Source organism: Ipomoea nil, unplaced genomic scaffold (genome assembly GCF_001879475.1).
Source record: "Ipomoea nil cultivar Tokyo-kokei standard unplaced genomic scaffold, Asagao_1.1 scaffold0188, whole genome shotgun sequence".
Taxonomy (NCBI): Eukaryota; Viridiplantae; Streptophyta; class Magnoliopsida; order Solanales; family Convolvulaceae; genus Ipomoea; species Ipomoea nil.
In genome coordinates, this window is record NW_017616616.1 from 3,529,540 (window position 1) to 3,543,764 (window position 14,225).

Below are 14,225 nucleotides of genomic sequence, written 5' to 3' on the forward strand. Positions count from 1 at the left end.
CTGGTGAAGGACATCGTCTACTAGTCGGAAAACCTTATCGACCAATACGTGATCAACACTTATATCCACGCCAAGAACAAGCTTACCAGTTTCCTCGATTTCCTGAATAAATGAAAAGTTGCGGTAAAAATTAAAGTTATTCTCGATGACATCAAGAGGAGGGAGTATTTGAATGTGATTGAATATAGCGTCTTGCCCCGAGAACATTCTCCATATGTGCAACAGAAGGTACACTTTTCCTTCTAATTTCCTAATTAAACCATCAATTGAATACTCATTTCTAATCACATTGCATTCCTCATTTCTTTTCGATCATCTACGTCCTAACAATAACGTACTCATAAGAATAAATATTGCAAAATGTCATTGTTCATTCATTTTTTTTTTTAAGATTGATGAATTATATTTGGAGTGAGATAATATTACACCAGATAATGATAACCTAAGCAAATTAAGACATGTCACATGTCATGTCCTCTCTATGAAGATCGAATTTCTAAATATTCAATTTGAGTTAATTACCAAAATGTTCCTTGATTATAGAAAAATTACCAATTTCGTCCTTGACTACTTTTTTTTGATTAATTAACTCCTTTAACTTTAAAAATCTTAACTAATTTGGTCCCCCGTTTGTTTGACCGTTAGTCAACTGTTAACTTGGGACCAAATTAGTAATTCGCTATAGTCAAGGGACCATTTTGGTAATTAACTTTAAGGGTCGGTAATTTGATCCAGTTTTCTCGAACCGAACGGTACCAAACTAGTTAGATTCGATAATATACCGAACGGTAATAGATTCTTGTATACCTAACGGTTCGGTAAAAACTTGAACCAAACTGAATTGTTTAGTACAAACCGAACCGAATACCGTTTGAACTTTGGATTGCTATTTTGTTATATATTAGACTTTGGATATGGATTATGTAAACACCATAATATATAATATAGAACTTTTGATAACAACCCATAAAGAAATCAAATAAAATATTTACGAGAGATACCCATGAGAATATGAATTGAACAATAGAGCAAGCAGCAAGGGACTTGGATTTACTTTTTATTTATTTATTTATTTATTTATTATTATTATTATTATTATTATTATTATTATTATTATTATTATTATTATTATTATATTTTTAAAAAAATAAATCAAATGGTATTCGATTCAGTTCAATTTTTTACCGAACAATTCGGATCAATTTTTAATCGAACCGTTCGGTATACAAGAATCCAATACCGTTCTGTTGTTCGGTGTATTACCGAACCAAACTAGCTCGGTTCGGTTCGATTAGGTACGGTTCGATTCGAGAAAACTAAACCGAATTGCCCACCCCTAAAGTTAATTACCAAAATCGTCCATTGGCTATATCGAAATTACCAATTTGATCTCAAGTTAACGGTTGACTAACGGTCAAATTAACGGAGGACCAAATTGATTAAAATTTTTAAAGTTGAGGAACTTAATTAATTAAAAAAATAATCAAGGACCAAATTAGTAATTTCACTATAGTCAAGGGACCATTTTGATAATTAACTCTATTTAATTTCCTCATCAACTAATTTAAGGAATATTTACTAGATTACATTAATTAAAGAGTGAAATTATTAGTATACTAATATTGTCATCAATATATTACCAAAATTTAGCAAACAATATCCAAATTTACCTAATTATTATATATATATATTGGTTCAAAAAAAAAAAAAATACGGAGTATATATATATTGGTTCACAAAGAGATATAATAAGATAGAAATACACTGAATTTATTTGCTTCAGAAGAAAAAATGGGAGGAAATGGAGATGGCAAAGGCACTGTTTGTGTCACCGGAGGAACAGGCTTTCTGGCATCATGGTTGATCATGAGACTTCTAGAAGATGGCTACTCCGTTAACACCACGGTGAGGTCACTGACCAGAGATCTGAGCTATCTCACGAGTTTGCCCGGAGCATCACCGGAGAGACTGCGCATTTTCGAGGCGGATCTCGACCGGCCGGAGAGTTTCCAGGCGGCGGTGGAGGAATGCGTCGGAGTGTTTCACGTTGCGCATCCGATGGACTTAGCGGAGGGGTCGGAAATCGAGGAGGCGAAGATCGAGAGCGCCGTCAATGGGACGTTGGGCGTTTTGCGGGCGGCCGTTGGCGCGAAAACCGTTAAGCGAGTGGTGGTTACTTCCAGCAGATTGGCGGTCGTGTTTAACGGCGACGGCGGAGGTTCCGCCGTCGTCGTCGACGAGAGCTCGTGGACGGATGTGGGTTTGGTTAAGGAATCAAAGCCTTTCGGTGCTTCCTACGTTATCAGCAAAACTTTAGCGGAAAAGGCGGCGTTGGAATTCGGAGAGAAATATGAACTTGACGTTGTCACAGTCATTACTTCATGGATCCATGGCCCTTTCTTGTCTCCTCAGTTCCCCGAGACCCTACGCCCTGCAATGTCAATAGTTTTGGGTACGTAAATCATGGTAACTCAACTGAACACAAATGTTAAACTGTGATCTGCTTTTTATTTAAGTCGATCAATTATGAATAATCTATACTTGTTTACCTTACAAGATCATTCGCCGATTAGAGTCAGAAAGTATGGTTTACCTACCTCATGCAATGATCACATTCTCGAGTAGTTACTGCGAATATCCTTTATCATCTGAAAAAAAAAAAAAAAAAAAAAAGCAATGAGTAATTAGTAAGAGTGGTGATTATATTATAGAAGTTTTTAATTTGATCAATTTATTTTAGTAAAAATTGTGACGAAAAATATTATTCTCGAACAATTTTAGGTGATCAAGAAAATGTTATGAAGTACCCTTCATTGACTCCATTTGTACATGTTGATGATGCGGCAAGGGCACACATCTTTCTTATGGAGCATCCTAATGCAAAGGGGAGGTACATTTGTTCTTCTCTTGGAATAACACCCCAAGACTTGCACAAATTTCTATCGACTAAATACCCACAATATCATCTTCCAGATCCAGAGTAAGTTTTACTTTACTACTATACTATATATATTATTCTTCATTTTTTATCTATATTTTGTGAATATAATTGTCTTAGCACAGGACATAATAAATAATATCAAATTATTAAAAAAACATGTGAGATTAATATTGATTTCCTCAATTAATATCGAGTTTTTAACATATGTATATGGTGCATGCAGCTCTTTAAAGGATATGGGAGGTTTCAAACATCCAATTCTTTCATCAAAGAAACTATTGGACATGGGTTTCAAATTCAAGTATGGGCTCGAAGAAATGTATGATGGAGCCATTGAGAGTTGCAAAAGAGTTGGATTTCTCTAGTTTCCAACTTGACTCAAGATGTCATAACTATCATATCTAGCTTTCATTGGTTGTAATTGTATTGGTGTGAAATTGTTTCTTTATGTAGTGTTTTTAATAAGCTTATCACCAATATATCAAACTCTGCATTAGCTTCTAATCCGCATAAGGAACTCAACTCAAACCCGACCAAACTCCAATATTTGTAGCAGTAATTAAATTCTCATCGTGTTAATAGAAGCAAGTCATAAATGAGACTACTTCTTATCCCTTAGACCAACGCCTTGGGGTAGGTAACGTTCATTGAATCCGATCCATCACATAGTATGAAAGAAGGGGAAAATTTGGATGGTCAAAAAAGAAAAGGCAAGAAAATGGTAGAACATACATACATATATAATTTCTCGATCTACCATGAAGTTATAAGTTCAATTTGCTTTATCTTTTATGTGTAATTTGTGAATTTTTTTGTGTGTAAATTACAAGGTGTTCCGAGTCTTTCTTCGTCTGTTTTAAGATTCGAGTCCACCCAACTAATTCCCGCTCGTTTCGAGGGGCACATGAGCTGGTCCAGCCGTCTAGAAAAAATCAAACTCATTTACCATTTAAGCTACAATATTGAGTTAGTAATTTGTTAGTTATTACATAAAAATGACATCTACTATGTGCACTTTTTCGAGTAGTGGGGGTCTATTTCCTCCCATAATTAAAAAAAAAAAAAAAAAAACTTCATTAAATAAAAAGAATAAGCTAAAGAATTCTTGTTAATGGCCGTTACAACATTGTGCGTCCCCACAACAAGCGCATAACGACCTTTTCACCAAGATACGAACACCGCGAAAACAGCCTCCCGCGTTTCTCTCCATACAAATCATTGTCTTCTTTCTCCATGCTCATTTTTTTCAGGTCATTTCTAGCTAAATCCACCTGAAAACACTTAGACAGAAAAGAAAAAAAAAAGTTGGCATTTTCAATTCATCAAAGATGTCGTTTTCCGATTCCGAGTACAAGAATTTCCGGCAGGTCACCCGCGAAAGTAATCATCTTTCCCTTAATTTCACCCCATCACTCTCACTCCTTTTCACAATTTCCTGGAAAAATCTTGGAATGAAACAATTTTATTTTATTTTTTATTGGCAGGATTGTTGTTTGAGATGCTCCGCTCATCCAAATCAGATGATCCAAGATCCGCATGGAGGGTATGTCTCTGGGACAATTTATCTGATCATGAAAAGACAAAGCTTTTGATGTTTTTTTCTTTCTCAAGATTTACCGGTTTTGATCGAGCAGGTACTCATCATGGATAGGGTGACTGTGAAAGTACTGTCTAGCTCATGCAAAATGGCAGATATCACAGATGAAGGAATTTCTCGTGAGTATTAGTATATTATCTGCTTTGGGTTTCTGTTTCTTGAAAGTTTCATAGCTAATTGGTAACTGGATTTCAATTCCTTAATGCAGTGGTGGAAGATCTTTTCAGAAGAAGACAACCTTTACCTGCTATGGATGTCATATATTTCATCCAACCAACTAAAGAGAAGCATGTTTATCATTCCCTCTTTTGCATTCTAATCAACTACATGGATTTGTTACTAAAACTGTCAATCTGACGGTTTGTTTGGTAACCATAAGGTTCTAAGTTCGACTGTACTCCTAGTGGAAACGACCTATTAGCTTTGGATTGAGCCGATCAGCTATGAATAACCTAGGCTGATTCCTTATGACCCTTTGCTGGCTAAGGTCACAAGGCGAGATTTACCTAGTGCAGACTCTCGGGTAGCGACTGTGGTTTCCCTCGTCATAAGGTCATAAAGTTCCAAGTTCGACTCCCAGTAAAAACGGTCTATATATTAGCCTTGGATTGAGCCGATCAGCTATGAATAACCTAGGCTGATTTACCTCCTTATGACTCTTTGCTGGCTAAAATCACAAGGTGAGATTTACCCGGTGTTGACTCTTGGGTAGTGACTGTGGTTTCCCTCGTCATCCAGAAAACTGTCAATAGGGTCAAATATGACATCTCTAAGCTTTAAGATGGCCTTCTTTTGTAACTTGAAATGAAGTGATGACTAACATTGCCAGTGTTTAACTTTACAGTGTGATCATGTTCCTATCTGATATGTCTGGAAGAGAGCCTTTATACAGAAAGTATGTGAGAAAGAATCTACATTTCTAGATGTCTGTCTTCTAAATGCTATGTTTTCGTGAGGCTGGTGATCCTCTTCTTATTCCAGTTATCCTTTTCTTTTCTGCTCAGAGCTTATGTGTACTTCAGCACACCCGTCCCGAAGGACCTGGTTAATCGAATCAAGAGCGATACAAGTGTGTTACCGCGTATAGGTGCACTAAGAGAGGCAAGATTTCTCTTTTGCCACTGCCATGAGGATAATCATATCCTCTGCAAACAAATTGTTGGTGTTTGGTCCTAAGCTTTTCTCCTTCTTGGTATTGCAGATGAATTTGGAGTACTTCCCAATGGACAGTCAGGTGTTTTGGCTAATGTTTTTTGATTTTGAATCTGATAACTTTACTGTAATATCAACAGGTGGATGCATTTTTTCCGATTCATCCGACATTATTATGGATCTTGTTATACATTCACTTTTTTATGTGTGCTTGTTTTAGGCATTTCTCACTGATCAGGATAGAGCCTTCCATGAGCTCTTTGGTGAAGGTGCTGAAAATCCGCGTAAATTTCAGTCATGCTTGAGCATAATGGCCACTAGAATTGCCACTGTTTTTGCTTCACTAAAGGTGAAAACACTAAACATAAATCAGCTTTTCTTCTTTTCGGTACTTCTTCATGTGGACTAAAGATCGAAAACACAGGATCAGAGGACTTATGATTGTGTAAATTACAAGATTTGGTGCTGTAAACCGTAAAAGTTTGCTTTTTCGAGTCTCACTTGTTCTTATCTGGATCTAGTTCTCTTCCACCAAGTTATAAAGGATCACAAATGGCTGGCTTCTTTACTGTTTCTCAACATGTCTCAGGAATTTCCTATTGTGCGGTATCGAGCTCCCAAGGGAAATGAGGATTCTGCAAGAAGAAACCAGGAATTAATTCCCAAATTCCTTGCTTCTGCAATTTGGGAATGCATTTCTACATACAAATCCACCATCCCTAACTATCCCCAAAAAGAGACATGTGATTTGCTGATTGTGGACAGGCCAGTTGATCAGATTGCTCCTATCATCCATGAGTGGTTCTATGATGCTATGTGCCACGACCTTCTTGAAATGACCGGTAACAAATATGTACACGAGGTACGCATTTCCATGCAAATGGGCCAAACCACACTAAAAAGACTGAATCCAGTCAATTAGCTGGTCTAACCCATGGCCTTATAAACCCATATGTTCTCTCTTATTTTGGATTCTTAACATTGGGGCTTACTAGGTGCCTAGCAAGACGGGCGGTGACCCTGAGAAGAAGGAAGTTCTTTTGGAAGATCATGATGCTGTCTGGCTTGAACTCCGCTATAATCATATAGCAGAAGTACGTATGACTTCCACTTAGATCTTAACGTTCTTTGTTCGTTTCGTTGGATGTCCGTGTTAACTCGACAAATCTATCAGGCTAGTGAAAAGTTACATGACAAGTTTAGCAACTTTGTTTCCAAGAACAAAGCAGCACAGCTGCAACAAAGGTTGGTGCTTTCCATAATTCTGTCAAGACTTAGATTATGGTTCAATAAACTGAGTTTAAGTTCGTGTTTATGTAGAGATGGAAGTGAACTATCGACCCGGGACATACAGAAAATGGTTCAAGCTTTGCCACAGTACAATGAACAAATGGAGAAGCTCTCGCTCCACGTTGCAGTGTGTATCGGTTTTTTCTGACTTGAAAACAAACATTTCTTCATACCCGTTTGAGTTTCAAAATTGTGTATCCTTTTTCAATCAGATTGCTGGGAAGATAAACTCGATTAGCAGAGAGCAATGCCTTCGCGATCTTGGACAGGTTGAGCAGGATCTCGTCTTTGGTGATGCTGGATCAAAGGAAGTGATCAATGTTCTTAGGACAGCTCAGGTAATGGTTTTCGTGTTTATCCAAATCCTAAACCCTAAACCCTAAACCCTAAACCCTAAACCCTAAATCTTTCGAAAAAACTTGAATTTTGCAGGATTCACCGGCTGAGAACAAGCTAAGGTTGTTGATGATTTATGCATTAGTTAGTCCAGAGAAGTTTGAGGGCCAAGCAGCAAAGCTAATGCAGGTTGGTGCTTCATTAGACCCTATCTTGTTCTTCATTCTGTCCAGTTTCTCGATTCATAGAACTCGAGATAAAGCTTACTGGGAATTTTGTCATTCTTTCCCCTCCTCAGCTGGCAAAACTAACTGCAGAAGATATGAAGGCTATAAACAATATGAAACTACTCGAGGGGGCATCAGATAAGAAAAAAGCTGCAGATGCGAAAGCCTCCCTAAAGTTTGATGCAAAAAAGGTATATATATCAATACGACGAAAGAAATCATCATTCAATGTCATTTAAGATCCCTGATATATAATAAAAAAACTCTCTATTAGACACAAAATAATGCATATCGAAAGGATCGAGCTGCTGCAGATGAGGAGCAATGGGCGTTATTCCGGTTTTTTCCAGTGATAGAGGTTTGTTTACACCTTTTTCTACTGTTTGAGCTATATTTGAGTGGTGGATATTACATCCATGGATAATGGTTTTACTTCAGGAGTTGATTGAACAAATGACTAAAGGCGAACTTCCAAAAGATGAATTCCATAGAATGGGCAATGAAGGACCATCTGGGCAAGGGGGCAGTGGGGATTCCAAGGGCTCATCTGCAAAGACAACCGATGGCACAGGAGGCCCGCGATCAATGAGATCCCGGAGGACTCCAAACTATGCTCGTCGGGGCACTTCTGATGATGGTTATTCCAGGTACACATTAACGAAAAAAACTTGGATTGAAAACAAGAATAGGAGGAGCCTTAAGTTCTTTCTCGACTTGTGCTAGTGACTCGGCTTTGAGGGGTGCATCTGTGGATTTCAAGAACATGGGGCAGCGCATTTTCGTGTTCGTAGTGGGCGGGGCAATGCGATCTGAGGTAAGAAACTAAGTGCCCCCAATTGAAGCATGTGCACCATCTCAACTAAAAGCTTAAGCTGATAGTTGGCGTGCGCCATGACCTTTGGTCTGGCTCTGATACCAAATTGAAACATGTGCTCCATCTCAACTAAAAGCTTAAGCTGATAGTTGGATTGCACGTTAATGGCTATATGCTCACACCCCCGCGGGCATTTTCTTGATTTATCGAACCGGTTAAGGCTTCCTAGCTTCATATGCTTGCTATCATCTTTGATTGTCCACAGCTTAGAGCTTGTCACAGACTGACAACAAAGCTAAGGAGAGAGGTTGTTCTTGGGTCAACTAGCATAGAAGAACCACCTGAATATCTAGTGGTAACCTCACTCACAATACATATATTTATATATCCTTCTTTCTGTTACCATAGAATGATCATCTCTTCTCTTTTCGAATTCTGCAGAAACTGAAATCGCTGTTCGAACCCGAAACTGATTCCTCCATTGACAGAGGTTTGGGTTTGTGAAGTGAGGTTTGCCTGCAAAACCAGCAGCTAAGGTCACTTGGGGTGTCAAGATTGGTCACCATTAGTATAGTTCAGAGTTTTTGCCATATAAAAAAGAAAAAATGCCCACCGTGGGGCTCGAACCCACGACCACAAGGTTAAGAGCCTTGCACTCTACCAAGTGAGCTAGACGGGCAGTTATTTGGCAAGCAATAGTTTGCTTATTACACTGTTGGTCTGAAATGTTATTAATTCTTAGAAGTTTTTTTTTTCTTTTTGGTTTAAGTCTAAAAAGTATTTGTAATATGGGGCTTATTGAAGCTATTTGATCCCAATTGGATTGAGATTAAAACTTAGTTGTATTGTATTAAGTATTCTAAAATAAGAAAGTTCTATGAATTTATGAATTACATACCATCTCATCAGCTTAAATTTCGGTAATTATAAACTAGAGACCGGAAGGTGATTTTGTGACAAGCTAGGAAACCATGACCCTTGATAAATTCAAGATTTCAACCACGAAACAACCATTTAATTTATTGTATTTGCATAGATTTAAGCTAAGCTTAAATTGACCATTCGCTGATGTGAATACCAACATGGAACTGGGCAGAAATTTTGTGTTTATGGAAAGGAATTCTCTTCGCACACGGGTTATGATGTTGATGGCTTTGCAGGTGATATATGCCAAGGAAACAGGAGCACAGGTTTTTTTGAGTTTTTTTGTACCACATCGACTGATTTAGGAATGGGAGGGGAGTGAGAGTAGAATAAAAGGCGAGGCAAGCAGGCTGCAAAAACCATCTTTGCGCTTGGGGCAATGACGCAGCTAGTGAGGTTCTAACCGAGGCGCGTCTATTGCTGGTTGAAAACTATTTCCAAACCCCCTCTATGGCTTAGGTTCACCCTAAGCCTTAGAGAATTTTTGAAAGGGCTTCCTTATTTGGAAGCCCTACAATTTTAAGTCCAAAATTATGTATTCTATTCTCTCTTGACTTTGTTAATCTTAAGCAATTTTCTGAACTTTTTGAACCTCACTTCTGATATTGACCAATATAATGTTTCTACTCAGATGGTATCATAGGTCCATTCATGGATGACAGGCTTAGTGTATATATCCTTCTGTTACCATAGAATGATCATCTCTTCTCGTCTAAATTCTCATTTTCTGCAGAAACTGAAACCAATCTGGAACCCGTTTCAATCTGGAACCCAGAACTTATGGGGTCGTTTACTTCGTTTCTCTATTTTTCCATTTCCAGTTTTCCATTTCTCCAGTTTTCTTTCTCCATTCTTCCAGTTTTTCATTTCTCCAATTTTTCAATTTTCATTCCCCATTTCTCTAATTCTTCATTTCTCTAATTTTCTGATTTTATTAAATACAATCATTCCATATAGCATTTTTACATTTCTACAACAAAGATAATAATAATAATAACAAAGATAATAATAATAATAATAATAAATATGTGTGCATAAGGATGAAGTAAAGGGAAAATTTTAAAAAGAAGATAATAATAATAATATTATTATTATTATTATTATTATGTGTGCATAAGGATGAAGAAAGGAGAAAATTAAAAAAAAAAAAAAAAAGATAATAATAAAGCAGAGGCAGAGCAAAACTGACGTGGGCAAAGCAACAATTCGAATTCGAACCCGCGACGTGAAGCAAAGGCGCAGTACTGGACATGCAAAGCAACAATTGAAAGGCGCAGTACAGGACATGCAAAGCAACAATTGAAGCAAAAGCGCAGTACAGGTTTTATCCATCTCTTGGAGAAGTCCAAATTTTCTTTCTCCAAAAATGTACATGAAGTTGGAAAATGGAGATCGAGTAAGCATTTGGAAGAAGATATTTGGTAAACAACTTCTCCAATTTTTATTTTTTCCACTTCTCAATTTCTCCATTTTTTGGAAAATTCTCCATTTTTCCAAGTTAGTAAACGACCCCTATATCTCTCCATTGACAGCATGAAAGGTTACTTGGGGTGTCAAGATTGTTCACCATTAGTATAGTAATGGTGCAAAAAAGCAGAAAAAAAGTTGCCCACCGTGGGGCTCGAACCCACGACCACAAGGTTAAGAGCCTTGCGCTCTACCAACTGAGCTAGACGGGCAGTTGTTCAGCAGGCAATAGTTTACATATTACAGTGTTGGTCTGAAATGTTATTAATTCTTAGAGGTTTTTTAGTTTAAGTCTAAAAACTATTTGGTTGGTTAATGTTTACCTTCCATAAATTTTCAATTCTTATGTAAAAGACATGCCAGATAGTGCCATTCTTTATAGCAAAAATATGGTTTACAAACTCTTTTCCAACTAGTTAAAATCGTGGAGAGATTACGCCCTACAAAAAGTCTAGAATCTAGTATTAGTTTTGGAGGAATTTAGGAGATTATAACCTACACTTGATGTCTTTCCAACACTAAGTGTAACATGGAGGTGCATCAAACTGTCGATTTGTGAAACCATCAGAATAAACAGCACTAAAGAAGCAAGACTACTAGATCTTTGTGTTTCTGTAGTGATGGTGTTTTATTCCTGTATGTGGAAAATAATTTATGATGCATTTGCAGGTGATATAAGCTATAAGGAAACAGGAGCACAAGTTTTTGTGTTTTTGTGTACCACATCTAATGCTGTAGGAGTGGGAGAGGAGTGAGTGTAGAATAAAAGGAGAGGCGAGCATACAGCAATAACCATCTTTGCGCTTGGGGCAATGACGCAGCTTGTGAGGTTCTAACCGAGGCGCGTCTATTGCTGGTTGAAAACTATTTCCAAACCCCCTCTATGGCTTAGGTTCTCCCTAAGCCTTAGAGAATTTTTGGAAGGGTTTCCTTATCTGGAAGCCCTACAATTTTAGTCCAAAATTATATATTCAAATCTCTCTTGACTTTGTTAATCTAGGCAGTTTCTGAACTTATCTGTTATGGTTTGATTCTTTGATGATTTTGGACATTAGTGGATACCATTTTTGTTTTCAACTTTCATTGTCAACAGCTTTAGAGGCTGTCACAAACTGACATCAAAACTAAGGAGAGAGGTTGTCCTTGGCTCCACCTCAATATATAATGGTAACCTCACTATGGAATTATTATGATGAGTTTATGACAGGCTTAATTAGTGTATATATCCTTGTGTTACCATAGAATGATCATCTCTTTGCTTTTAAATCCTCATTTTCTGCAGAAACTGAAACCGCTCTTGGAACCCGAAACTGATCTCTCCATTGACAACGGGAAAGGTTTGGGTTTGTGAAGTGAAGATTGCCTGCAAAACAGCAGCTTGGGGTGTCAATATTGTTCACCATTAGTAAAGTAATGTTTTGCCAAAAGAAAACATTGCGCCCACCGTGGGGCTCGAACCCACGACCACAAGGTTAAGAGCCTTGCGCTCTACCAACTGAGCTAGACGGGCAATTGTTTGGTAGCCAATAGTTTACTTATTACACTGTTAGTCTGAAACGTTATTAATTCTTAGAGGTTTATTAGTTTAAGTCTGAAAACTATTTGGTTGGTTAATGTTTACCTTTCATAAATTTTCAATTCTAATGTAAAAGACATGCTGATGTAATGGGGGCTTACTGGAACTATCAAAGTTATTAAAGAAGTAATAGAATTTGTATATATCTAATTCAACTAGATTGAGATTAAAACTTAGTTGTGTTGATTAGTTTAAAAGAATAAAATTTTACGAATTACATACCATCTCATTAGTTTAAATTTTCATAATTATAAACAAGATCCAGAAGGTGATCATGTGACAAGCTCGGGGACAATGAAAATGTCAATAAATGAAGCAAAGCCAAAGGCCCAAAAATAATAATTTCTCCCTATATAGATGTAAGTGAAGTCAGACTATTCAATACCCTGGAGCTTGCTGCAGATATAGTGCCATTCTTTATAGCAAACAGCACTAAATTAAAGAAGCAAAACTAGATCTTTTTGTTTCTGTAGTGATGGTTCAAATGGCATGCCTAGCAGCCCAAAAACCCAATCTTCTTGTTCAGTTGCTTTTCTTCTTCTATTATACTACACTTTAGACCCTTCACTACTGGCTGGCCAGGTGATCACTGAACTCATAATGTCCAAGAAGATTAATAAATCCAAGATTTCAACCACGAAACAACAACCATTTAGCTCTGCTATCTTGAATTCGAATCTGCTCATTACATTACTATCCAGCAGCAGGCATGTATTTGCAGAGATTTCAGCTTGAATTCAGCATTAACTGAATCACTGATCCCTATACTAGACTTGGAAATGGGGAGAAGCTTCATTTTTTTCTTTTTTTTTTTGTGGAAAGGAATTCTGATGCCTTTTGCAGATGTGATATAAGCTATAAGGAAACAGGAGCACAAGTTTTTGGGGTTTTTGTGTACCACATCGACTGATGTAGGAGTGGGTGGGGAGTGAGAGTAGAATAAAAGGAGAGGCGAGCAGGCAGCTAAAACCATCTTTGCGCTTGGGGCAATGACGCAGCTAGTGAGGTTCTAACTGAGGCGCGTCTATTGCTGGTTGAAAACTATTTCCAAACCCCCTCTATGGTTTAGGTTCCCCCTAAGCCTTAGAGAATTTTTGGAAGGGCTTCCTTTTCTGGAAGCCCTGCAATTCTAGTCAGAAATTATATATCAGATCGGTTAGCATTTTGTAAGGTGCAATCAAATGGATCTACAGAGGTTGAATGGGTACAGAAATGGAATGAGCTGATGAAAAGATAGTGGTAGAAGTCTGGTCTGTTACTCAGCCTATATAGTGAGAGCACCTTTGATCTTCCAGAGTGTTTGCCAGATTGTTTATGATAATGACTTCATAAGCATCCTTAAGGCTCGGGCCGGAGAAGACGAGAAGTGTTCGCATGATTGTTTATGATGACTTCATGAGCATCCTTCCAATCATATATATGTTTAGAAATGGAAAGATTCACAGTGCACTAATTAGAAATTAAAACTGAAACATGGAAGGTGTATGGGTCAGCAAAAACAAAGCAAAACTGCAACATGGAAGGTGTATGGGTCAGCAAAACTGCAACATGGAAGGTGTATGGGTCATGGAAAAATTTCGCCCACCGTGGGGCTCAAACCCACGACCACAAGGTTAAGAGCCTTGCGCTCTACCAACTGAGCTAGACGGGCAACTTGCTAGTGGATGAAATGTTGAGGTATTTCTAGGTAGAAATCTGGACAATGGTAATAGATACCTTAGGATGTGTAATGAATTGAAGTGTGGTAGAAGAGGAGTTTTGGGAAGATTTTAAGGTTATGCAACTTGCTTGGGATAAGGGTTTTTATCATATTAGAATGCAATTTAGAGTTAGTGAATAACAATGGGGACTTATGGTAAATTTGCTACTTGCTTGTAAATGCAAGTTGAGACAAAAGTGAG

At 37.7% G+C, this 14,225-nt stretch overlaps 2 protein-coding genes and 4 non-coding genes across 6 annotated transcripts; 2 read left to right on the top strand and 4 right to left on the bottom strand.

The window, feature by feature from the left end:
• Positions 1-1,712: 1,712 nt before the first annotated feature.
• On the top strand, positions 1,713-3,394 carry LOC109183686 (vestitone reductase-like). Its single transcript, XM_019333747.1, has 3 exons — positions 1,713-2,452; positions 2,782-2,980; positions 3,165-3,394. Exons 1-3 carry the CDS (start codon positions 1,792-1,794, stop codon positions 3,304-3,306), a joined length of 1,002 nt encoding a protein of 333 aa, XP_019189292.1. The 5' UTR covers positions 1,713-1,791; the 3' UTR covers positions 3,307-3,394.
• Positions 3,395-4,237: 843 nt separating this feature from the next.
• LOC109186843 (protein transport Sec1a-like) lies at positions 4,238-9,241 on the top strand. The gene is made up of 20 exons (XM_019337013.1): positions 4,238-4,321; positions 4,426-4,484; positions 4,576-4,657; positions 4,747-4,825; positions 5,383-5,433; positions 5,543-5,639; positions 5,740-5,772; positions 5,911-6,039; positions 6,280-6,552; positions 6,686-6,784; positions 6,865-6,935; positions 7,011-7,107; positions 7,193-7,318; positions 7,413-7,505; positions 7,615-7,734; positions 7,818-7,901; positions 7,982-8,190; positions 8,267-8,357; positions 8,623-8,712; positions 8,799-9,241. Exons 1-20 carry the CDS (start codon positions 4,270-4,272, stop codon positions 8,859-8,861), a joined length of 1,998 nt encoding a protein of 665 aa, XP_019192558.1. The 5' UTR covers positions 4,238-4,269; the 3' UTR covers positions 8,862-9,241.
• TRNAK-CUU lies at positions 8,964-9,036 on the bottom strand. The gene has a single exon. It is a non-coding gene; the product is annotated as a tRNA-Lys (tRNA).
• Positions 9,242-10,887: 1,646 nt separating the features above from the next.
• Positions 10,888-10,960, bottom strand: TRNAK-CUU. The gene has a single exon. It is a non-coding gene; the product is annotated as a tRNA-Lys (tRNA).
• A 1,225-nt stretch (positions 10,961-12,185) lies between these two features.
• TRNAK-CUU lies at positions 12,186-12,258 on the bottom strand. Its single transcript has one exon. It is a non-coding gene; the product is annotated as a tRNA-Lys (tRNA).
• Positions 12,259-13,902: 1,644 nt separating this feature from the next.
• On the bottom strand, positions 13,903-13,975 carry TRNAK-CUU. The gene has a single exon. It is a non-coding gene; the product is annotated as a tRNA-Lys (tRNA).
• Between the last annotated feature and the right edge of the window lie 250 nt (positions 13,976-14,225).